Source organism: Hippichthys cyanospilos, chromosome 2, assembly GCF_059441005.1.
Source record: "Hippichthys cyanospilos isolate Australia breed blue-spotted pipefish chromosome 2, RoL_Hcya_1.0, whole genome shotgun sequence".
NCBI lineage: Eukaryota > Metazoa > Chordata > Actinopteri > Syngnathiformes > Syngnathidae > Hippichthys > Hippichthys cyanospilos.
In genome coordinates, this window is record NC_142370.1 from 24,250,361 (window position 1) to 24,277,419 (window position 27,059).

General features: G+C 44.0%; 1 protein-coding gene across 1 annotated transcript; it reads left to right on the plus strand.

Moving 5' to 3' along the window:
• Positions 1–857: 857 nt before the first annotated feature.
• On the plus strand, positions 858–26,905 carry vegfc (vascular endothelial growth factor c). The gene is made up of 9 exons (XM_088408471.1): positions 858–1,005; positions 1,969–2,682; positions 15,200–15,440; positions 15,522–15,712; positions 18,717–18,847; positions 20,355–20,458; positions 21,549–21,683; positions 22,393–22,594; positions 25,938–26,905. Exons 2-9 carry the CDS (start codon positions 2,581–2,583, stop codon positions 26,047–26,049), a joined length of 1,218 nt encoding a protein of 405 aa, XP_088264597.1. The 5' UTR covers positions 858–1,005; positions 1,969–2,580; the 3' UTR covers positions 26,050–26,905.
• Positions 26,906–27,059: the final 154 nt, after the last annotated feature.

Below are 27,059 nucleotides of genomic sequence, written 5' to 3' on the forward strand. Positions count from 1 at the left end.
TGTATGTTTCGTGTTAAAACGAATAGCAAATGTTTGCAAGCATTAATATATCCAGTCACCAAATTAATCAATTCTCAGCCACGTTGCTTGCTACGGTGTGAAATTATTTCGATTATTACAGACTCTAAAAAAATATTTATTTACTAAGGTGATTAAATTTACAAGTGAAAAACATGAACATTTCAAAAGGCTTCCTCATGTTCAGTCAGTTGATGGCATCATGGCAGCAGGTGGCGCACATACCGCTTCTATTTCCATTCGTTTTACCCCCAACAGTTATTGAATTCAAACCAATTTTAAAATCGAAAATGAGACATAAAGTATGATTGACGAAAAAACGAGAATGATATTTTATTATTCCATAACTATAGTATGAAATACGAACGTGGTTATTGAAAACAAAGTTGCACGATATACTCGAAGGAAGTCGAGGCTTGGGCAACAAGTGGCTGGAGTACACGTGTTTATTATGCTTTCTGTCATCTAAAGAAAGAACATACAAATAGCCTGTTTGGGAATCATTTTCTCTTTGTTTGCAATGTACAGTAAAGAATTCAATATTAAAGATGGTAATAGTGCTCCCATGCAGTACTTCGTGCAAACGCTTGTGTAAAAGTAGGGTTTAAACAAATGTAATTAATATACCTGTATACTGAAGTTGAAAACATGATTTGATAGCACACCACAATGGCGGAGAAACTCAGCTCACAAAAGCTTCTCCTTTGACCACTGACTACGAATGGTTAACTTGTGCACAAGTGCACGTTGTGTCACTTGGGAAAAGGTGTGGTATCCAAACTTTACGTCCATTCCAGCTGCACAATCATTAATGTGCATGCAATTTGAAGGATCCAACGTGACTCAAATCGGTTACAGAATCGATGCCGCCATCGTTGCAAGTATGTGAAAAAGAGGCAAATGTCCATAATTACGGTTTATGCCTCCAGACGGGAGCAACAGCTTGTTGGTCCTCTATGTGCGCCACCAACAGTCAACAACCAAAATGTAAGTTTTTTTCTTATCAAAAGTCATGTCATTAATGCACATGTTGTAAATACTTGGCAACGATTCAGCAACTCTATCACGTTTGATCTTATGCCGTGAGCTCAGACGAAGATGGAGACAGCAATGATTGGAATGTGGAATTTGGCTAGCGCGGATTTCAACACATAAAGCACATCTGCATGCAGACACTTGCCACCGTGTGCGTACATGTGCATCTCGAATCCTTGTAAAGGCTGCCTGCCACTCGCTCACAAAAAAGTCGGATGCCCCCCCAAGCAGTTCCCAGACACTCCCCTTTCTCACAGCTTCACTCGGCTTCAAGCGACTCACGTTTTTCTCCTCTTTTGTCTTTTCCAAGTCTCGTCTGTCACCTTGGGAGGGTGGTGGGGGGAGATAACTCCAGGTTTCTGCTGTTCACATTTCCCCTGCGACACACATGCTCTCAAGCCTTGGGGCACTTGTGAAAGTATGCAGTGTTTGACCTTGGATACCAAAAGCAGCAAAGGAAGAAAAATGTACAAATCTGACTATAACTTCTTTTTTTTTTAACTTCGGAGGGGGGGGGGGGGGGGGGGGGGGGCATCGGCAGAATGATGTAAAGCAGAGTCCACGAACCGACAGCAAAAGTATTAGCGGCCAATAAAAAGGCACTTAAGAGCGGCATTCATCACCATTTGCTCGAGAGCGTTGAGCGCACGCAAATAAAATGTATGGCGTAAAGAAGGCTTCAAGATGAGAACGTGTTAAAGGAATGCAGAGTAGAAAAATAGTCTTGACAGTAAAAGCAGGCAGATATCCTTGAACGATTGCATAAAAATGAAAGCCTTCAATTTCTAGGGAAAAGGGAAAAGCAAGCGTGCCAGTATAACCAGTTATAATGCATAAATCATCCCTCGGATACTGGGCTCCGCCCACAAGCAACAAGCGTTCCACTCATGTATTCTTTTTCATTTACTCCACCAGGACGTCTGCCTGCAGCTGCTCGACACTACGGCTAACATGAGCGACCAACATTGCCCTTTGTCACCGTCTCTGTTTTTTTTTTTTTTTAATTGAAAGGATTTAGAACTCCCCCATCAATGAGGCTTTTCTGTCAGATTTTTAAAAGCGCCTTGCCCTGAAGAGCGCAGCTGCTGCGTGAAGAGAAAAGAAAAATAGAGATAAAGAAAGCCAGGAGGCGTACAAGTGTGAAGGGCAAAGAGGCCGGCGAGGACCAAAAAAAAACCCAACAACAAATAGAAACCAAAAAAAAAAACAAAAAACTATTTCCTCATCCGACGTCCACCTGAAAGTGAACGGCGGGAATGAGGCGAGACGAGACCTCACACGCCCACTGAATGGAGCTAGACGCTCAGAGCCGGACTGGAGCACTTTCCTCAACATGCTCGATTCAACCGTGGTCCTCTTAGATTCCAAGAACCTGCGCCGGAAGAGCAACTTCGTCCCCGGGTAGAATGACGAAAGGACACCTCTGAGCTTGGGACACCCTGTGACAATCCTCCTCCCTTTTGTCCCACTCATCATCACCTTCCTCTGTCCTTGCCTTCACTTCAGCTCCACTCTCTCCCCCTCACTATGTTGATACCAGCTGTGCTCCTATGGATTCTTAATGTCAGCAAACTGTGCTCAGGACAAGATTACACGGACTACTACGCAGCTGGAGACACGGGAACTCAGGTGAGCTCTGCAAACGTGGATCTCCTCATGCCTTCTTACCAAAGTTGGGGAAATGCATTGGACTGTATCTCTGGGTAATCGAAGTTGTTGTTTTGTCCATTCTGAGGATTTATCATTTGCGTAACATTTGAGAAAAATGCCGCAAAAAGTTTTTTCCCCTTCTTTGCCCCATCTGTAATTACTACTATAGTGACCAGAGATTTGGCGTACTTCTTTGGTCATGTGCCATTATGCTCCTGTACTCAACTTTGTCTTGGTACAGTACTCAGCTGCAGGTTTTGGAGCAACGTCCGAGTTGGAAATAGTACACGAAATACTTCAGACTATCGCGGAACAATGTTGAAAAACAAGCTATAATTGTGATTATAATTGCTCAAGTATCAGGCGAATCCTAACCAAATCCCAGGCTGCGATTGGTCATTACTTGACCCTTGAGCGACTACGATGTCGTTTTCAGTCAACAGCTAGTGGGCAAATGACTGCCTCCTAATTAACATTTTGCCGCTTTCATTCATATTCCGCGAATCAAGTAGGAACCCGACTGCCATTTTTAGACTAGTGGGTGCCCATAGAACAAATTAGGCTGCGTTTTAAACGAAATTGGCAGAGTGGTCCATCTCACAGTTCAGAGTCTCGAGTTCTAATCCCGCTGGTTCCGGCCTACCTGTGTGGGGTTTGCTTGTTCTCCCCAAGCCCGCGTGGGTTCCAAAAACATGCACGATAGGTATATTGGACACTCTCAGTCCTGGGAGGATAAGTGGCTCCAGAAAATAGATGGATGAATGTAAATGAAATTTACATTTAACTTCCCTTTAAATAAAAGTTCCAAGTCTCATTGCCAAATACAATTGGGTGAGAAAGCTGCATTTAATTTGATGTAGGTTAACCAACATATCTAATCCTGCCACAGGTTTCCAAGGATAGACAGTTGCCAGTGCAATCACTTTATTTCATAAAATAAAGATGTAGCATAGCAAGCACGGTTACCATTGGCTACTTGCCTCACGCGACACACCAAGGCATTCAACACACTGACTCACAGTTAACTGTTAGCCAGGTAACCGGAAGCCACTCAGCCAATTCTACACTCCCTTTTGCCGACTCCCACGTCACTCAACAGGCCAGGCTCTGCCGTTTAAAGCCGCAGATAAATAAAAACTGATAATAATCTGCAGAAGATTAGAATGCAAGGGGACAAAAATACCTTATATTTGGATCCAGGGCTGGACAGGACACACAAGTGGAAAAGTGAGAATGCCTTACTCAGAAAACTAGACTGGGAAACTAAACTTGTCAAACTTGGCCGGAACACTGGATTTTGAGATCAGTAACTTAGAAGACAGCTTGGCAACTCAACATTTTGAGAATTGAGTCGCTGACAATTTTCATCCTAAATTTTGTCAGATGTCAATTCTATGCGACATAATCAAACAAACTAAAGGTCCCAGCAACTGCAACAGAATGGCTACAGCAAGGAACAAACCAGTCACAACCAGTAAAGACGGGAGATAAATAAACCTATCGTCAATATTTTGCAGATTTTCAACTTTTGTTACAAATGTAGCACTCACTACAAACAAGGGACTATCGTTCATACATTTTGAGGATCCTGAATGTATGTGGACAAATGATTTCATATCTCTTTGGCATTGGGCAACTGACTGCCTTTATCAAGTTCAAGTAGAGCTCATTGCAAGTGAAGGCCATCAACGCATTTTAAGACAACAAATCTTTAAGTGAGGCCATGTCAACAATTTGGTGCCTGGTTGAGATACTGGTGACACAGCAACACAGTTTCCGAAATACTAGGTATTCTACAGATATATATGTTTTTGTGTTACTTTTGTGAGTAAAAACTTGAGAAAGAAGCACTGTACGGTGGCAGTACACTTAACTAAATTCACTCACAAAATGCAATAGTCTAGAAAATAGTAAGCGATTGAGGAAAAAGGGGCTTCAAGCCACTTATCGCCACTTACAGTAGTACAATATGAGCCCTTTTTCAGCAAAAAATATTTAAACAAACTGTGCAGCAAAAACAAGTCGACAGATAATATAAAAATGCTCACAATCTCGAATAATGCAGTTTACCTTGCCACTCAACCGCACTCGCGGAATTGTGTCCGATTGTGTCCGTGCATACCGCTGCCAGTGGCCAACCTGTGCACACCGGAAGGAGTCACAACTCAATAATCACAACAAAATTGTTATTTATACATGTTTAAAAAAGTACAGTAGAGTGCCATCCCCCAAGCCATCCCTTCATGGATGTAAATAAAGATTCTTTTCTACTGAACCTTGGTCACTTTGCGTCAGAATGATGAGGAGAAAAGTAAGGAGGACAAGAACAGCTCCTCCTCCAAAGCACACCGCAACAGGAGGTCAAACACCATGGAAGCTTTGGGATACATTAGACTGCACCGTACTCTCTGCTCACGTTCGGCCAATTGTTACACAATCACAAGGACTTCACACTGAAAACGGATACTGACCTTAGGCATACTATGAAAGCGATTGGGGGCTTTTGAAGTCAAAGCAAGTGAAAATTCCTCACCGGCCAAGCCATTGGCCTGATCTCAAGACGAAAGTTGTCGGGATCGCAAACACGCAGCGGGTTGCAGAGCGAAGCATTTCGGGGAAGAACTCTAAGAATGCTGATGTCATCGGACTCTCGACTTAATGTAGTCAAACATTGTAGCGGGCTTTTATCCAAGTAGTAAAATGAACGATTAATTCGACAATTGCCTTCACTTGTCCAAACACGATCGATCCACCATAGTTGATATATTCTACACAAAACAGCTGGTATTCCTAGTAAATCCCATGTTTTTGTGGTATCTCTCAAAATAAAACTGAAAGCCTACACTCAGTCATTTTTTTTCCCCCACAAAATCTAAATCATACTTGTTTTGGACCAATACTTTCCTCCATTTTTCCTGCCTTTTAAAACCACACATACTCAAAGGAACTGATACTTCACTGAAGGAAATTCGGATAACAACCACGAATGGACAATGTTAAGAAGTTTCTGATTATACTTAACGATTCGTGTTTGTATTGTTCTGTTATTACTATTCACGCCTGGACATGTTTCTCCTGTGGTCATGTGATCTTCGTAGCAACCGCCTAGCAACCAATCACAAGTTGTTTTTCATTCCTCCACTACCAATCAGGACTCCGTTTACATTATCATAGGTTGTTTTGCTCTTTCAACGGTCAGTCGGCAGGTATCGTTGTAACGGACAGTCATTTTTCTGCTTTCAATTATTCGGTAGATTATCACATTCCTTTCATCATTATTCTGTGCGTCCATGAGAATGTAAGTACAGTGTGAATATGTTGTCTGTTCGTGGGTTTGGATACATGTTTACGTTTGCAGTGCTTCACTTTGTCCATTAACGTCTAAGTTGTTATTGCATTTAAGTTTGGTATAATTGCTAAAGGCAAATATACCGTACTTTTCATACTTCACTTTTAGTATTCATGTCAAAGTTACATCCCCAAATGTGCGTATTTGTCGAACGTTTGCCGTGTGTGCCGACGTGATTCTTACTAGTAAGGGAGTGACGTCACCGCCCACCTATTCATCTCCATTAACCCTTTCCTACCTAATGCACATTTGGAACGATTGGGTTTAATTAATTCTTCCCATCATTGTACGGTATGTTTGCCTGTATTGTTTATGTTATTCTATGCTAATATAGAGTAATGTGAGAATATGATGTAACATATTGTACAATTTTAGTTATGTTAGTTATTGTTTAGTGAATGTTCTCTGCTCTCCTTTGCAGAGACCACACATACAATCACAAACAATCAATCAATCACATTACAACAATCACACATAGAAAACACCTACACACCCTCACACACACCAACCCAGATAAATAAATAGAACATTATATACAAATAAAGAGTGGCATGAGAGTGTGCATCATCTTTATGTTCTGGCCGGACAACCTGATAAGATTGAGGATCCTCTGAATCAATCAAATACAGTCCTTTCAAGGAGGTCACAAGTTTGGGCGCTATTCCGACACCTCCATTACATGGTCCTTCGAGCCGGATCCTTAGTTTTATCAGTTCAACAATGGCTGCTGCTCGTCCTCGCCGTGAAGTACAACGGCCTCGCCACTTTGATGACTTCCTGGTGACTCTCCCGCCGCGTCATCTTCCTTCTCACACTCCTCATGACCACTCCACCGTGGGAGCAGCTCATCAACCACCTGCTCCAATCAGCGATCCACCTTCAGTTACACCTGCTCCTCAGAACTTCAGCTCCGAAGCCGTGATGTCAGCTCTACAGGAGATGAGGGAAGAGAACAACCAGCTCCGACGTGACATGCAGAATCTCTTCCACTCTCTCTCGCTGAGGTCCACGACTCCGTCACAACGACCTACCTCAATGCATTCAGCTCAGGTTGAGGACCGTGCTGCCTCATTTGCATTCCCTTGTCCTCCGGCGAGAACATCTACTCCCAACCATAAACCTCACGCACCAGTGGATGAACTCCCACCATGGCCTGAAGTATGGCCAATGCCTCCGCCAATGGAACTACCTCCTCCTCCTCCACCGGAGGAACTCCTGCCGCCGCCTCCGGTGCCAAACCTGCATTCTTATGGGACGGGACTGCAATCCACTCCATATTATGTTGAGCCATACACTGCTTCTCAACAGCTGTCCTCTGTAGAGTCCACCTATAGAGGACCCAAACCGCAAATACCTTGCTTCACAGATGATGATCCGCGCCAGTTTGCCCGTCTAAAGATTGCACTGGACAATATCCTTCCCAGCGATGCTACAGAGCGATTCAAGTACCAAATACTGGTTGATCACCTCAAACATGAAGACGCTCTTCTCATTGCTGATTCTTACTGCAATTGTTCAACTCCCTTTTCGAAAACGATGGCCGCACTTACTGAAATGTACGGGCAGCCACATAAGCTAGCGCTGCAGCGGATCAATGACGTCCTGGCAGAGCCTCTAATTCGTAGCGGAGACAGCCGAGGATTTCGTCTTTTTGGTCTCAAAGTCAGATCACTGGTCGGCATGCTCCAGCAACTAGGCAGGGAGGGCAGGACTGAGTTGGAATGCGGTTCTCACACTTCACGTCTTCTTACTAAGCTGCCTCATGAGCTCAGAGCGCAGTTCAGGCGGTTCATTGATCCCATCCGCACCCCGATTCCAACGCTGGTGCACTTCTCGGATTGGCTTGAATACGAAGTCCGTGTTCAGGATGAAGACTTCACTTCTCCACATTCTAGGCCCTCAAGAGACGAGCGTCGGAAGGTTCCTAAAGCCAAGCCGCAGAACCTCAGTGGGCGTACTACCATGGTTCTCCTCGGCTCAGATCCAGCTCCTAAGCCACTTGAGTCCTTTTCACAAGTCCGTTCAACGAGGAACAACAAACAAGAGAAACCAAAGAAATATTGCCCTTTCTGTGATAATGAGCAGCATTACTTCAATCAGTGCACAGAATTCAAAGAGTTCACAACAGATCAGAAAGCATCCTGGATCAGAACTGGTAAGCGCTGCTGGAGGTGTGGCAGAAACCATTTAGCTGCTCAATGCTACCTCAAAGCTAAATGTCAACAGTGCAATCAGATACACCTTGACGTACTCCATGACGTCAACGTTGCCACTACCACCAAATCCAAGCCACCAGACCCAGATTCTGTCCAACCAGCTACCTACTATCTTGACCCAGACCTCAGAAGTAGCTGTGTTCTACTGAAAATGGTCAAAGTTCTTCTCCACAAGGGTCAGCACAAACTCGAGACGTATGCCATTCTAGATGATGGCTCTGAGCGCACAATCCTTCTTCACAGTGCTGCTCAGGCGCTAAACCTTCAGGGACCAACTGAGGACTTGGCTCTTAGAACAATCCGCAGAGACTTAAAGACTGTACCAGGGAGGTCAGTGTCATTCTCCATATCGTCAACCGCTTATCCTCAGAAACGGTTTCACATTCACAATGCATTCTCTGCGACAGAGCTAGGCCTCTCCAAACATTCTCATCCTGTCGAGGCATTGCAGAAGACCTATCGCCATCTTAGAGGCCTCCCCCTCCATTCAGTCAGTCAAGCTCAGCCACTTCTCCTTATTGGCTCTGACTATCCTCATCTCATCACCCCAGTGGAGCCTGTACATTTGGGCCCACCAGGGGGCCCCGTGGCATTAAAGACACGCCTAGGATGGACGCTACAGGGTCCTGCCAAAGTCTTGATGCATCAGCCATCAACACCTCAGTGTCTTCTCATCAACACTTCGACCTCTTCTGCTGACATTCTCAGTCATGTGTCCCGATTGTGGCAGGTGGACATTCTTCCATATAGGAGCGAGAAGCTTGTCACCAGGTCCAAGCAGGACAATGCAGCAATCAAACTTCTGGAGGAGAAGACAGTTAGAGTTGAAATCGAGAGTGTCCAAAGATATGCCACCCCTCTGCTGTGGAAGGACGGTCTTCCTCCACTCAATTGCCCCAAGGAAGCTGTCATGAGCCTCCTGCGCGGCACTGAGAGCCGCCTTTCCAGAGATGCAGCGAAGGCCACTTCTTACTGCCAAGAGATCAAGAAGCTTGAGGACTCAGGCTATATCCGAAAGCTCGGATCTTCTGAAGAGAAAAGTACCAATTCTTGGTACATCCCACATCACATGGTCCATCACAACGGCAAAGACCGTATTGTTTTCAACTGCTCTTTCACGTTTCAGAATAATAGTCTGAATGAGCATTTGCTTCCTGGACCAACTCTGAGTTCCAGTCTCCTTGGTGTCCTGCTCCGTTTTCGGCAATATCCCATTGCAGTGAGCAGCGACATTAAGGGCATGTTTCATCAGGTCCGCCTCCTTCTTGAAGACCAGCCTTATCTCCGCTTTCTTTGGAGGGACCTGAACCGCAATGCAAAGCCTGACATTTATCAGTGGCAAGTTCTTCCTTTTGGGACTACATGCAGTCCTTGCTGCGCAACTTTTGCCCTGCAAAGGCATGTTACTGATCACAGTAGTCCAGAAGAAGACACTCGGCAGTCAGTTGAGAACTGCTTTTATGTCGACAATCTCCTTCAAAGCTTCCAATCCATATCAGAAGCAAAACAGCTGGTCACCAAGCTCCAGAGCTTGCTCCAGTTGGGAGGCTTCGAATTGCGTCAGTGGGCCACCAACGTGTCTGAAGTCATCAGTCACATGCCACCCGAGATCACGTCAGAAAGCCAAGAACTATGGCTTTCGATAGATGGCGCTGATCCCCCAGAACGCACTCTAGGGCTGCACTGGCACTGCAAATCTGACACCCTCACCTATCGTGTCCGCCACACTGAGCAACCAGAGCCTACAATGCGCAACATCTACCGAGTCCTAGCTCGACAGTATGACCCCCTGGGGTTACTCATTCCATACACCACACGAGCTAAGATCTTGGTGCAAAGGCTCTGGGTGAAGAAAAGGGACTGGGACGATCCTCATCTGCCGGAGGATCTCCTCCAGCTGTGGCATGATTGGGCGAGTGAACTTCCATCACTTCCTCATATTACTTTCAAGCGCTGTTATGTTCACTCAGGTACCGATCTCTTAGCGGCATCTCAGAGCATTCACGTTTTCTCGGATGCTTCAGAGCAGGCCTATGGGTCGGTAGCCTACCTGCGCACTGTCAGCAACAATAGTGAAATTCAGGTGGCCTTCTTAGCGGCCCGTTCTCGTGTTGCTCCAGCTCGCCAACTTTCCATCCCACGACTAGAACTATGCGCTGCCCACATTGGAGCTCAGCTTGGCAGAGTCTTGAAACGCGAGCTCACTATTTCCATTGACAAGATCACCTACTGGACCGACTCTACCACTGTGTTGTCTTGGCTACAATCTCCTTCATGCCGCTACAAGGTGTTTGTCGGTACCAGAGTCGCAGACATTCAGGAGTTAACTGAGAGCAATTCATGGCGCTATGTCCCCTCTAGCGAGAATCCTGCTGACGATATCACTCGTGGAATGACCCTGTCACAGATTCGAACCAACAAACGCTGGAGCTCCGGACCCGCCTTTCTCCTCAATGCTGAATCTACTTGGCCTTCCAGCCCAGATACTGTTGATCTTGAAGATAAAGTTGAGCTGCGCAAAGCCAAATTCTGTGGCCTCATCAACACTACCCTTACTCCACTTGTGCCTGATGTCAGTCGGTTCACTTGTTTCAGAGATCTTTTGGAAGCTACAGTTAGAGCAAGTTACGGGGCGGCCACAGACCCACAACCATCAGCTGAATCTTTCCGACAAGCTGAACTCTCCCTCCTCCGACAAGTTCAAATGGACTGTTTTCCAGAGGAATTTGCTCTCCTTTCCTCTCAAAAGATCATCCAGTCCAGCAGCAGATTACTTACTCTGTCGCCGGAATATGACTCAGAAACTCAGCTGATCCGGGTTGGGGGCCGACTCCGACGGTGTGAGTCCATCAACCCAGAAACGTTGCATCCTGTCGTCCTAGACTCACATCATCCTATCACAAAGTTGATCATTGCAGACTACGACAATAAACTTGCCCATCCAGGTCCGGAGAGAGTTTTTGCCGAACTGCGTCGAAGGTTCTGGATCCTACGGGGCAGAGAGGCAGTCCGCAAGCATCAACACCATTGCTCAGAGTGCCGCAAGTGGCGCAGTCAACCGATTATTCCCAAAATGGCCGACCTCCCACCTTCCAGTTTGAGGCTCCATCGACCAGCTTTCCACTCAACCGGAATGGACTGTTTTGGACCTTTTACTATAAAGATAGGGAGGCGCAATGAGAAACGATGGGCTATAATATTCAAGTGCCTCACTACACATGCAGTGTACTTGGATCTGCTGGCCAGCATGGACACCGATTCCTTCCTCATGAGTCTGCGACGCTTCATCTCCAGACGGGGAAAGCCCCACGAGTTGCTTTCTGATCAAGGCACAAATTTCAAAGGTGGCAACTCAGAACTCCAAGAGGCTTTCAATGCCCTCGCTCCTGACCTTCAGTCACAACTCGCCAGCCAACAGATTCACTTCCACTTCAACCCGCCAAGTGCCCCTCATTTCGGAGGCTCCTGGGAGCGGGAAATTCGCTCCATCAAATCTGCATTACGTGCCATTCTAGGATCTCGAACTGTCACTGAGGAGGTCCTAAGAACCACCCTTATCGAAGTGGAAGGCATCATAAATTCCAAACCCCTGGGATACACCTCCTCCGATGTAGCAGACCCAGATCCAATCACTCCCAACATGCTGCTGATGGGGCGGCTGGATCCGTGCACTCCACAAGTAGTGTATTCTGAGACCGAGCTTCTCAGTCGTCGCAGATGGCGACACTGTCAGGTCCTTGCGGACCAGTTTTGGACCCATTTCATCAGGAACTACTTACCATCTCTCCAGAGCCGCTCCAAGTGGCAACAGGACCGTGAGGACATCTCTGTTGATGCCATTGTGCTAGTGATTGACCAGCAGCTTCCACGTGCCCTGTGGCCAGTTGGTAAGGTCACAGCTGTTTTTCCTGGTGCAGACGGTAAGATCCGCACTGCTGAAATACAGGTCAAGGACAGATCCTACACCAGACCTGTTTCGAAACTCATTCTCCTCCCTGCACTTCCCCAAGACATTCCAGACTGATGTTCTTTAACTTTGCTGTGCAAAGTTGGGGCGGCTGTTAAGAAGTTTCTGATTATACTTAACGATTCGTGTTTGTATTGTTCTGTTATTACTATTCACGCCTGGACATGTTTCTCCTGTGGTCATGTGATCTTCGTAGCAACCGCCTAGCAACCAATCACAAGTTGTTTTTCATTCCTCCACTACCAATCAGGACTCCGTTTACATTATCATAGGTTGTTTTGCTCTTTCAACGGTCAGTCGGCAGGTATCGTTGTAACGGACAGTCATTTTTCTGCTTTCAATTATTCGGTAGATTATCACATTCCTTTCATCATTATTCTGTGCGTCCATGAGAATGTAAGTACAGTGTGAATATGTTGTCTGTTCGTGGGTTTGGATACATGTTTACGTTTGCAGTGCTTCACTTTGTCCATTAACGTCTAAGTTGTTATTGCATTTAAGTTTGGTATAATTGCTAAAGGCAAATATACCGTACTTTTCATACTTCACTTTTAGTATTCATGTCAAAGTTACATCCCCAAATGTGCGTATTTGTCGAACGTTTGCCGTGTGTGCCGACGTGATTCTTACTAGTAAGGGAGTGACGTCACCGCCCACCTATTCATCTCCATTAACCCTTTCCTACCTAATGCACATTTGGAACGATTGGGTTTAATTAATTCTTCCCATCATTGTACGGTATGTTTGCCTGTATTGTTTATGTTATTCTATGCTAATATAGAGTAATGTGAGAATATGATGTAACATATTGTACAATTTTAGTTATGTTAGTTATTGTTTAGTGAATGTTCTCTGCTCTCCTTTGCAGAGACCACACATACAATCACAAACAATCAATCAATCACATTACAACAATCACACATAGAAAACACCTACACACCCTCACACACACCAACCCAGATAAATAAATAGAACATTATATACAAATAAAGAGTGGCATGAGAGTGTGCATCATCTTTATGTTCTGGCCGGACAACCTGATAAGATTGAGGATCCTCTGAATCAATCAAATACAGTCCTTTCAAGGAGGTCACAAGTTTGGGCGCTATTCCGACACCTCCATTACAGACAACTATACTTTACCTTGCACCTCACATGTGTATAATGCTCTGATATTATGCACACACGTGTTTGGACCCAGGGACAGACAAGATACAGAAATGGAAAATGAAAAAGTCTCACTAGAAAAACTAGACTCAGAAACTAAACCCAAAGAACTTGACTGGAACATTGGATTTGGAAACCAGAACCACAGAAGACAGGCTGCCATAACAAATTGACTAAACTTTCTGATAACGAGTCACTGCCATTTTGATCCTAAATGCTGTCAGCTATTACACCAGTTATTAATCCTGTCACGATCGGACTTGCTGGGTGGAGCGGAGGAAGGTAGTGAATGCGGGGAAGTCGGGTGATAGAATGGCTCAAAAATGAAGATTTCATACAGAACGGAGGCAGGACCGACTGGAACAAAAACTGTACAAAATATCAAACAAACACCCGAAATTGAAATCAACCTCACGGGACAACAGCAGGACGGCAGTGACATTGAGGCGGTGTGACCCTTGGGCAGAAACATACGGAGACAATGAGCCGACAACTGGATGAAAGCAACTGGGAACTAAATTACACTCACACTAAATAGGACACACGAAACAGCTGGGCAGAAACAAAAAGCAAAGAAAACTGATTGGATGACAAACGGGAGGCAGGTACGAACAGATGACAAGTGCAACAGATCACACAAACGAAGACAGACGCGAGGGACAGAAAACAGGAACATTGAACAAAACAGCAATAAACAGAAACCCCAAAGTTGACACCTAACCCTAAAAAAAACAACAACAAAACACCAGCAGAAGGTGACGCATCCGTCCGACTGTCCGTCCGACTGTCCGTCCGACCACCCATTTTCTAGAGCTATATAACATACTAAAGCAAAGGACCAAAGCAACTGCAAAGAAACGGATACCAGGTACATCAAGTTGATTACCTTCTGCATCACTTTGCTGTTGGTCACAGTGAACGCGGCGTACCACACCGTGGTATGCTAGGACACGCTCAGCGGTAGATTATTATATCACCCCGTGACACTGTTGTTACCCGTTAGCGCATCCTTTGTGATTCCGGTTTCTGATGTATTTTTCCGGCAAATTTCTTTTTTTTTTTGTTTAGTCTGATCGTAGACTTCAACTGGCAGTGGCATATGAAGCCTCCTTTTTGATGAGCTTAATACTACCAGACATTGTTTACCAGGGCATTGGATAAAAAAAAAGTAATGTTCTATTTTTTTTATCTGCTAACCGCTGCCCGTTGTGAAGTTTGTATTTCAAAATAATCGTCGATGCCGTGGTACATTCACCTCAGGCACTGTAGGATGTTACATAGCAGAGACTGTTATGAGGAAATACAGCAAGGGCAGATCTAAGTTTCCGATCGTACGCCCTTCCAATGATGGTGCAAGAGTCGGTCGGTGTCAGTTTGCCGCCAGAATAATGGTTTTCCTTTCCCGAGGAGAAGAAAAAGAAAAAAGGCTTTGATGTAATTGAATTCTGCTGCAGCTGAGGTAACGAAACAGCCATGAATATTATTCTTCCGCGTTACTAGAAGTGGACACACCCTAGAGCACAGGACTGGTCATTGCTCCGTCGTGACCTCACAGTCCCACGGCAATGACCTCATGCCCTAATGAAAAAGAACAAGATGTGGGGATGAACATTTGACGTTTTTTTGCAGGGATGGGGGTTAAAGTGGGGAGGGAAAAAAAGAAGAGTTTTACGTGGCCGGCTTTACAAACAACTCGGTTGTTGTTATTATTATCATCTTAGGATATGGTAGCCCCGAAGCAAGAAAGACTACGAATGTGGGCCGATGGTAAGAACGTTCTGTTTGTCTTTCTTCCAGGCCCCGGTGTTGTCAGATGACCAGGTCAGTTTACAGAGCGTCGTGAGCGTGGATCAGCTGCTGCAGCTTCTCTATCCCGAATACAATCTGCTTCAGCAGTGCCTGAGGAAGAAGTCATGGCACGCCTCTTCCTCCCCTTTTCCCACCTCCTCGGCAAGCCCGGCGGTTCATTCGAATCGTGACGATCGCTGGGTGCAGCTGAGGGAGGAGGCCCTTTACAAAGTGGACGGCACGCTCGGAGGTAAACGCCGCAGCGCCGTGTTTCCAGGTCCTCAAAGTGCCTTGAGCTCAATCGCTGGCTAACGCGATCAAATGTGACCAGTCATCCTAGAAGAGATCCAGCGCACCTCGTGTCAGCCCAGGGAGGTGTGCATTGAGGTGACCAAAGAGTACCCCGAATCCACCAGTCAGTTCTACCTCCCCCGCTGCGTGGCGCTGCATCGCTGCGGTGGTTGCTGCACCAACGAAGCCTTCTACTGCACCAACACCAGCCACGCCCTCGTCAACAAGACGGTGAATATTTGCACATCTGCAGCGGGCCTCGCTCTGATGATAGCGCCGTTTCCCTACCGTTTTGTTTTTTTTTTGAGCCGAGACAATACACGAGTAGTGCCGTAGAAGTTACAGGACTGGTATCACAAACCGTATAAAGTGGAACTATGATTTAACTGACAATTGGGCCAAAGGGCTCAACCCATAGTGCTGATTCCCACCGTAATTGCATCAAAGCACATGATTTGTGGCCAAAAACCATTTAAAAAAGAACCTTTTGAAAGAGTTTCGTTTGATGGAAAAGTGGCCAATCCATTGACAAGCACTCTAGCCTGCACTAGTGTACCGTAAAATCTGATTATCTATGGTGAGCGTGGCGCAAATCAGAAACACGTTTCGGCTTATTGATGGCACATCAATTTCGTTGACTGACAGTGTGGCCAATTTTCAAATGAACAGACTTGATGCTCTGAATAGACCAGACACGGTTTACTGGTGTGTAGATTTGAGGTCCCGCTGTATTTCAAATCCAAACTATGAGTTTTTCCCTTGCGAATGGGTCAGAGAAATGACCAGCGGGGGGCACTTTGTCAACAGTCCGTCACCGACGGACGCATAATTTGCTGACTTACGACGAATGATGATATTGCAATTAATCGCCGGGATTGGCATTACGTCAGATGTCCATCAGCTTGCCACGTCCCTGAAATCTAATTCAACTGACTTGGATGTTCGTCTGCTATGTTGCTGCATCTTTATAGTTGAAACTGCAATTAGCCTGCAGTCGATGTAACAATATTCACTTTACAGTACCAGCAAGTAGCGGAGAAATATGTTCATTGAGTGAATACATTGGGTTGGTTCAATTCACTACTTGTCATTCACAGCTATAACACAGCTGACTGTACCAGAGATTTATTTGTAGTTTATTTGTGTTTCATTTCTTTCTGATAAGACCATTCTGGTATGCCTTTCAAGTAACCAGTGAATGCAGACCAAATTTGCATGTTTTCTCTGATTGGCTCTTAGCCAGGAAATGCAAGATAGAAGTTTTTTAATTCCTTATGTAAAGATGTTTCTTTTTTTTTTTTTTTTTTGTAAATTCTACTTCAGCAATACTACATTGACTCAGAGTTGCAAAAAGAACATCCTCGAGCCAAAACAATGTCCTTTCATACCCGACCTGGCGCCATGTGAATTTTTCCTCTTTCCCAAGCTCGAGGGGACTCATTTTAAATAGGTGAAGAATGTCAAGATTAGCTGAGTAAGAGGCTGCAAAGGATCCCAGAAAGTCCTTTCAGGAGTACTTGAAGACATGGCACAGAGACCTGGGAACTTTTCCTGGATTCCGACAATGAAACTAGTCATTTTTATTCAAATCTGTCTTTTGTAACACTAGTTGTGGAACTGTCTGACACAGATTTCTTTTATTTTTTTTAAGTCTCAGGCACACCACCAAGACAAAAACATAAAATATACATTCAATGAAACCTGACTTAACGAGGTATCCAGCCATTGTTTGGTTGATTGTTTGCTCGTGTTGTGAGTCAGTCGTTGAGGTATCGGGCAGTTGTCGTCCTGGTCCTACTGCATCAGTACATTGTCAGAAAAAAAGGTAGTGCAGGGATCCATTTTTCTCCGAGGTTCCCTGTAGGGCCTACAGGGTTCACAATTGAAGCCTGGGTATAAATGAGCAATGGTGGGGAGTTTGTTAATGCTAACGGGCTAATGGCACTGACGGACTGACATTAAACAAACATACCACCGAATCACCAAAACATTTTGAAAACAACGGACTGACAAGTCTGACAGAACAGTAGATTTCGTCTGTCATTTTAATCTGTCATATTTGTCATCACCTACCTATGTCCCGTACACCATTGGTATTGGTGTATATCCCCGTTAAATCTTCCAATTTTCTGAGAAATATTTAAACTGCCATATACTGTACTTGGGAACATAGAAGTATATGCATTGTCTTAGCACTCAACAAGCATACAAATATGCACGCAGGAATAACTGCTACTATTAAGAGGTGAAAAAAGTCTTTATTGCACCAAGCAACATGTTCTTCTCATTGATAGCCAACATGTCTGGGAGGTCAAAGTTTACGCTTACTCATCGCATGCACCGTACAGGCCTAAAGTCAAAAGCAATGTTTTGAATGAAGTAATATGAGATTTTGAGTGTTATTCTGCTTTTTAAATATGATTTGAATGAATGAATCGCTTGTACATAATAGCAAAGCATTCTGCGCAAGTTTTTTTTTTGTTTTTTTTTTTTACCGAGGATGGTGTAATCTGGGTGATGCAAGTGATGGCGGAAGTGCCATTAATAATTGACTGATGGATCGATTGCAATTTGGTATTACCTTACTAAAACAATGGATTGTGGACAAAGGAAAGGGGTCGACAGGACTGTAGATGATGGATCAGTAAAAAAAAAAAAAAAAATGAAAGAAAAAAAAGTAAAAAGCTGTTAATACGTTTGTTTTTGTTTACGCTCGAGGAGACAAAAATGTTGGCCCAGTTAATGCCTTTTGAAAGAGCCCACTGTTCTACAGAAATACTTCAAATGAACGGTTCTGGAAAAAAAATATTCTCTTGTTTCTGTTCTCTGCCACTCCTCTTGCCTTGTGGCATGTAATTGTGAACCTTTTCCATCATACGGTTGTTAATCATTGTTGTTGTGTTTACGCTTGTCCTAGTTTGTTGAACATATATCTTAATTAACCGCCACATTCAATTTGTTGCATGTAGTTATCATGACACCTTGACTGCGATTTGTACATCATCCCAGTTAGTTTCGTCTCCCCGATTAAAGTCTCTGTTAAATGTCAAGGAAGCATTTCATACCGAATAAAAGAAAAGATTACTGCTAATAGTAATTCTGTTGCATGAATGCCAATTACTATTTGTACAGTACAATATATTTTGCTAACCAAGTACATGAGCTGGCTCCCGCGTACAGTGGTTGAGAATCACAGACTCCAAGCGCAAGCCTCACCCTTCTTTCTTTCTCCCAGCTGATGGAGCTATCGCCACCTAGGATGGAGCGCTCCGTTGTCATGGTAACCTTCGTCAATCACACCGTGTGCGAGTGCCTCCCTAAGCGGCCACTTCACTCCATCATAAGACGAGCAGCAACGGATCACCTGTGAGTGACGGTGAAGCAGCTGTGTGTCAGCTGTGCTGTGCGTGTGTGTGACCAGTTGATATAAATAATGTTTCCAATACAAATTACAGGGCATTTACAATAAGATTCCATTGAACCGTGGTGAAAACCAATCAAATGTCAGGACTAGGCCTATGCATATTTCCAACCTAACACAAGAACAGAAATAATTACTGAATTAGACTGAACCCCTAGCTCGGGGGTCAGCAACCTTCACCATAAGGACGTAAAGAGCCATTTTGACCCTGTTTCCATGGATAAGACAACACTGGGAGCCGCAAAAACTTTGTTCCATCCGGAATGAAGTTGTAAATTTGTATATACAAAGTATATCTCCAACGTATTCTTACGATAATGGGGCGAATGGCAGGATGGAAGCGGACGGAATCAGTTGGGAGTTAGCAGTACCACATTATTTTCATTAAAAGAAGCAAGCAGACCGGACCAACGTCTGAATCTGTGTTCATAAACAGGGACATTAAGATGGGATTTATTCTGTGTTAAGAATTCTTCAAGTGCTCCAGTTTGTATTGTGCCTGTGTTACCTTATTTTGGAAAAAAAAAAAAAAGGTTTTAATCTGGAAGGGCGCGCTGTACTCCCAGTTTACGTTCTCCATTCGTCACTTGGCTCTTGGCGGTGTTTTTGTTAACAAGGGTTGTTACCGTCTTGGTTTCAAGAAAAGAACTAGCAGACCGACCCAACGTTTGAGTCCATCTTTGCTCTGCTCACAAGTTGGGGCTTCAAGATGACATTTATTTTGTGTTCATTTTTCAAGCGCTTTAGTTTTTAATGGCAGTTATGGCTTACTCTGAAAATGTTTGCTTTGATCCTGGAAGGCGTTACTATATTTCCGGTTCCCGTTTTTACTTTCCCGAAACCGATTGTCCGTCTCGCGCCACGTTCCCCGTCCCGTCGCACCAAACCTGTCCTATGGATGTCGCCCTATCACCCAATCACACAAACGTCGTTGACTGCAATTCAAACGAAGCGCTTGCTACGCCGGCCACATAGTCGATCTGAACCAAGCATTATTTCTCGTCCCAAACCAGCCACAACACAAGGATGAAAGAGCCTCACTCTGTTACCAAGTTTGACAATCCCGGGTTTATGCCTTTATTCCTTTTTCTTTGAACTCCCTGTTTTTTTTGTCTTGATGAAGACCTCTTGCACTTGTTGGGGCCATTATGGTGGACCCCACATGTGAAGACCTTTTTTGAACTCGGTCTTTTTCTTTTTTTTAACTCCCTGGTTTTTTGTCTTGATGAAGACCTCTTGCACTTGTTGGGGCCATTATGGTGGACCCCACATGCGAAGACCTTTTTTGAAGGGTCAAGATTTGATTTTGGAGTAAAGGTTTGAATTGGATTTTGGTTGAGGTTAGGCAATCTGTTGTGATGGTTAAGGAGAGCGACGAGGAAATTTATCAGGTTAGCGGGATGTCCTCTCTACAACATAAAATCAACACAAAGAAAATGTGTGTGTGTTTAGGTGTTCCCCTCCCACGGTCCCCTGTGCTCCGGCGTTCTTGTGGGATCCTGTGAACTGCATGTGTGTGCCAATAGATGCCATTAACTACTCTGAGAAAGAGACAGGTGAGACCCGTTTCTCCATTTTGTTGTCCTCTGATCTGCTTTGGCACGACGATATGATTCATAGTTTACCCAATCCATGAGAGAAAATAAACACAACAGCAATATTGCTTTATATGTTGTGCTTTACGAGTAACTCATTCACTGCCATTGATGTTGATATTCGGTCAAGTGGAATTTGTTTATTGTCGCCGAAGAGTATATACTGTATTCGTCACATCCGTTTTTCGATCGTTTCGACCGTTTTTAGAGCCACGGAAGAGACGCTTGTCTGTGAGATACGGGTTTTTAAATCACCGCACTGACGAACTTGTCCTTGTATGAGGGGGGTTAATATTGGGGCATTGCATCTAAAGCTGTCAAAAATAATGGACTAATCAACATCTACACGATCATCAAGGTAATCAACAATTTTAATAATCGAATACTTGTTTAGAGACGACGTTTAAGTGAGGTCAATCATTTCAGTCAATACATTTGAGCACCTCAACGGTAATTCTTCTCATTTCTTTCGTCGTTCACGAAAGTTGTTTTTCTTTTGTGTTGAATCAAAACATTTGATTTGATAACAATAATTGGTAAATAACCGACGATTAAAAAACAGCTTTAAATATGCTTTGATGCAAAGTCAAATTTGGCTTGACAAAAAGTTCATTTCTGTGGTTTTTGGTCATAAGCCGGCGTTTTTGGTAAAAAAAAACAAAAACAAAAAACAAAACAATCAATGTTCCAGTCCTAACAATTCAGGACAGAAAAGGCAACATTTTTTTTTCCCCCGAAGGTGAAAGAGTAGTACTTTTTTGGAATAGTATTGGTGCTTGTATTTAGTGGGTCTGGAAATTGGGAAAATACTCTGGCTGGCAGTGAATTTGTTGACAGCAAGGCTGCATGCATCCACGTCGCCTCGAAGACGTGTCGCATATTGTGTCAGGAGAAATAGCCTTCTCCACGAAATAGCTGTCTCTCGTGCTTGAGAAAAGAAATAGAGCGCAGGCCCATCGCAGCTCGGTCGTATTTACTTAACAAGGCCTGGATTTTGCAACTCCCCGCTGGTGCGACTCCAACCTCTTCTCTTTATCCGCGTGGCTTCCAGAGGCTTTGGATTCAGGGCTGCTGGCTCTCTGCGGCCCCAACCGGGTTCTGAAGGAGCCCAGCTGCGAATGCGTCTGTCGAAACGGGCTCACTGAGGCCAGCTGCGGTCCGGGCTGGAAACTGGACCACAACACATGTAAGGGCCGTTTTCAAGATATGTTGACAGAAAAATGTGCAGGCACAGAAAATGGGAACAATGTTTATGATTGTGTGTGGCTGTGGTTCCGCAGTGGTTCTCTTCTCCAAAATACCGGACGCAAAAGAAAGTCTTTGCTCTCCAAGTACCAGTAATGACCCACGTTAGATATGCGGTTCATAATACAGTAAAACGACTGTCAAAAACGAGGCAGCATATATTAATATTACGGTAAGCCGCTGTTAAAAAAACACACACACAAAAATGTGTTTACAAAAATGCACTGCATACTAAAGAAACAAATTGCACCTGAGTTAAGAAGAATCCTTAATGGTTAAATACAAACGTGTTGAACTTGAAAAGGAAATGCAATTGAAATGAAATTGAGGTATTTGACAAAATAATAACCCAGCAACATTAAAATAAAAATTAAGTGGCACAAATACACGTGGTTCTCAACAACCTCTGTTAACAACCCAGGTTAAATTTGAATTCTCCTAATCATGCAATTATTTTAGTGCCTTTGTTGAGCTGCATCTCTTCCATCTACTTCCTTGACGTAAGTTGCTAATTTCCTCTTGGCCAAGGCTTCGGCGCCACCATGTGGCAAAAGAGGGTATAAAAAAAAGCAGGTGAATGCAAATGCCATGGATATCGGTGAAAAGCATAAAGGGTCAGTGCCTGAGTGGAATGTTTTTTTTTTTTGTAGGCGAATGTCAGTGCGAAGGTCAGACCGGGGGCAAGTGGTGCCCCGTCGGCCAGCGCTGGGACGATGAGCTGTGCGGTTGTGTGTGCGCCGCCCAGTGTCCCGGGCATCAACCCCTCAACCCGGACACTTGCTTGTGCCAGTGCAGAGAGAGTCCACAGTCGTGTCTAAGGCAAGGCAAGAGGTTCAACCCCAACACCTGCAGGTGAGCTTGGGGCGGGGACAGAAAATAGCCATTTGCTTATGGTATCTTGTTCAACTCAACTGTCTGTGTGTGTGTGCGTGTTTTACCTGATAGTGTAGCTGAAGTTGCATTTCGTTCTAATTTCCAGCGAGGTAAATTCAGTCCTGATTGAGATTTTGAGTCCTTGACTTACACACACTGTGGATGGTGGTTTTTTTTTAAGTTATCATAAGCTAATTTAGCATGGTTTTTATTACTCAGCACAAAGCATTAGCAAAGCTATGGGATCGCATTGTTTTGATAGCGTGAAAAAGGAGTCAAGACCAGCGAGCTATAAAACAACATCCAACATCGAACTTTTTTTTTTTTTGCCTCCGAATGCGCCAATGCTAATAAATATATGCTAATAAAAGGCTAAAACTTTTGCCAGAAATTGATGTATCAAAACAATTATTGAATATACGTATTAAAAGCAACCACCTAGCGTAACCATTCAGTCCGCTAGCTGCCTTAAATGCTAAAGCGGCGTGATAGCGCTCCACGCCAATATTCCCCAACCACGGTCACGTAGGGGGTCAGTTGGTCCCAATAATCTAGATCCGTGCCATTTAAAGTAAAACGTAACTCGCCGGTGTGAATTTGCCTCTGCCATGATGAACGGAATCATCTCTCATAAAATACAGAAGCAGCCAGAAGAGAAGCAAAATCTAAATGGGCGTCAAACATCGCTGACTCGAAAGCTTCCCCATTTACTTTTGTTCCGACACTTCCTTTTATGGACATGAGACGTCCCCGGCGCCCGAGCGCGTTCTTAGCTGCGAGCGCGCGGTGCGGTTCCCACAGCTCGCACGCGAGAGGCCTCTGACCCAAGAGGCCTGAGCTCGCTGACAGTGAGCAGAGCACAGCAGCCATCAGGCCGCCGGGCAGCCGCAGAGATGGATGGAGTGACAGGACCCAAAGAAAAACACACAAGAGGACGGGAGCTGAGCCATGAGGGAAAGTTCAGATGTGCAAGTCATTTGTTACGGTGGACCTTCTCAGGCATTTTGTGATGGAAGAAGGGAGCGCAAAAAGAGTAACATGAGCTTGTAGTTTTCATTGTATTACATGGAACCTGGGTTGCAAAATCCCCACAATTACATAGGTTAGAAACTTCTAATAGGAACATACCAGGAATTTACAAAATAATAGGTTGGGTTTGAAATGGGAACGTAACTCATTCGGTGCCACGGACGAGAATTGTCATCTTTTAAAAAAAGTCATTACAAAAATGAATAATACAATTCTGGTCAGATGCGTTTTTGTTTTTTTTAATGGAGAAGAGCTGGCACCCTTGACTAATGCTTACCTGGTGTAAGCCAACTGAGCACTGTAGTGCTAAATGTGACCATTGGATTGCAGTGTTTCAGAGTACAACACAGCTATTACCTACAACAATTCTAACTGAAGAATGGATGTCAATCTTTCATATGGCAGCACCCATATTTACGTAGACATAGGACACAAAAATGGCCTTGAAAGAAGAGTGAAAATGTTAAATATACTGGCCCTTGAGAGATTTCCTTTTCTAAAAATGCTTGCCACTGAAAGAGTTAAGTATAGTTTGGGAAAATACTGTACATTTTAGAAGAATCTTGAATAAATCTCACTAAGTCATGCCCAAATTGAGGGGGTTCGGGTAAAAGCTTGATTTGATTTGTTTTGCTTGGTGCTTGTTGCATGCAAGCTTTGACAAGTTAAAAACCAAGACGCATATAACCCCTTCACTATTTAAAAAAAAAAAATACAACTCATGACACATATTAGTTGTTTATAAGTCAAGGATACTGTACTTCTAACATTAATTGAAAAATTCCCACTTCCGTTTCCACCGAGACATACCACTGGGACTGCACATTCCAGAGTCTATGGGATAGACCACGGGTGTCAAACTCAAGGCCCGGGGGCCAGATCCGGCCCGCCACCGCATTTCAATTCGCCCATTCCAATTCAAGTTTCCGGTCAAAATATCACATTTGTAAGTCAATTTGAAATTGTTTGGGGGAAAAAGCAAGCGCTTTTTTCCCTCACCCTCTCTCTGATTTCAAAACGAGTTGGAAGTGTGACAAATACGCCCAAAATGTATTTTCTCACAGTCATCCCGGCCCTCTGACAGAAACCGTAACTGCAACTTGGCCCTCGATAAGAGCGAGTTTGACACCCCTGGGATAGACCGTGGTAGATCATGGCAAGACCATGATACTTGCACAAAAAACATGACAGTGAAAATGATCACCAAATGCCACAATACACAGTAATCCGTATAATCTCTAGGAACACACATACAATATTTAGCACACAATACCAATATTTTTCTGCAGTACCAGATTACTTAATTCACGAGAAATTGTAGAACGCAACCTATCTTGACAGTCGTCCCAGCGATGGCTTGTTGCGTAACGGAAAAGTTGGCAAAACTACCACCCCAATACACTACTACCACCCCTACCACTACAACCCCCGGATTGGCCATTCCGACGAATAAGTGCACTTGATATCAACTGTAATTGACTGCTTTTTGTGGCGTCCTTATATAAAATGGTGACCATATTCTGCAAAAACATCACAAAATAGAATCAAAATCCTGTAGGAATCAAGTTTTTTATCCAAAGTAATTGATTTTCCGAAGAAAAACAAAAACATTTGAATTAATGCTGTAGTTGTGAACCGAACACGTCACCCTCTCTGAAAAATGTGGACTATTTCCCGGGTCACGCAGTTCACAGGAAGTTGCATTACGCCGATCCTCCGCAGGCCATGGGAAGGCCAAAAATAATGTCACTCATTTATTTTTTCTGAATATCATATATTTCAACGATGACAGTGGGGTCAGGGAGATGTCCTGGTCTCGAACTTTTTTTTTTTCCCTTTCTGGTATAATGTCTATTTTATAAATGTTTTCATCAAACCACAGTGCTATTCTTAGTGTCAGCAGGCTAATAACATAATTGCCATGTGGCTATTTGCTAATTTTATGTTAAACGCTCACCCCTACAATTATCAGTCGAGTTACTCAAATGTGGATGATTTATTATAAATCCACGACATAAAAAATAGTTGTCCAAGACTGGCAAATACATTTTTTTGGATTTGGAGTTGGATAATAAAGAACAACAGGAGTTCAAGTTTGAGAGTGTTGCAACTAGCATTGATAGTATGTTTGATGATACCTTTTCATTAAATTACACTCACTTGGTCATATTTCAATTCCTATTAAAAGAAAAACCCCAAAACAAATCCTATAAAACTGCATGCTTGTGAGCCTTTTCCACCTCTTGGGAACTCAAACTAACAGACTATTTTCTCTTCTTTCGCCTTTTGCTAGTTGCTACAGGTTACCATGCAGGACCCCCAAACGCGCCTGCCTCTCCGGCTTTTACTACAGCCACCAAGTCTGCCAGTGCATTCCTAACTATATGAAGCCCGCGTGGAATTAGCCAATCGCAGAGGAACGGAAGGATGCCAGCAGAGGAGGACGCTTAAACCTTGGCAAACTTGTGGCCTGACACTCGAGATGCGGAACACAACAACAAAAGAAGTTATTGGATTACAACAGACCTAATGACGATTCCAGGCGCAAAAAAAAAAAAAAAAAGCAAAACAAAAAAAACAACTTTGTCCTTTGGGCGTACGCAGTAACACAAAGGAAATGAGATAGTTGTGACTCACGGGTGTCTGTGTGTGGGCTCTTGTCCAGTCACACCTGGGGAAACGTCAGAGAGCCAGATAGGAGCGATCTGCTTCTGGGCCAACTTTAACGCCTGCTACAACATGCTGGAGCAAGCGGGCCAACACGTTCCTTGAAACGGAAAGTGGAAGGATATCATGACAGAGCTGACATGAGCTGTTGGCAACTTGGCTGCGGGGGCTGTGAGGTGGAAGCGTTGGGCCTTGCGTCCATGTCCCGGGAGCGCGACTGTGAACGTGACACCGGCGTTCAATCTTTTGCTTTCCTACCAGAGGGCAGACAGTCCATCTTGTAATACATGCGCACGATTTTTAAGCAAAACACTTCAAAAAAGATGATTCCGTTCATTTCGTACGCTTTTATTCTTAATTTAAATTATCCTGGGATAATGTAAATATTTAATTTCATCATATTTAAAATATTGCTCTTCTGTAGTTGTGAAATGCTGTATTTAAGGCAAATCAATCCGCCCCAAAGTTCATGTTTTGATTGGCAATGCTGCCAACAGACCTAAAACAACAACTACTACTACTACTTTAGGGTTCACGACAAACTCAAGACATTCAGTGAGAGAGACTCAAGTGTTCCATTTTACTTTCTGAAGACCCCCCCCCCCCCCCCCCCCCTTCAATTAAATGATCTACTGACAAATGTCTGGACATTGTTTGTAAAAATGTTTTAATCTTCCTGTGCTAATATTTGTGTAATTATACAAGCCAAAACAGACTCGCAGAGACATGCAGACCGTGAGCCCCAGGC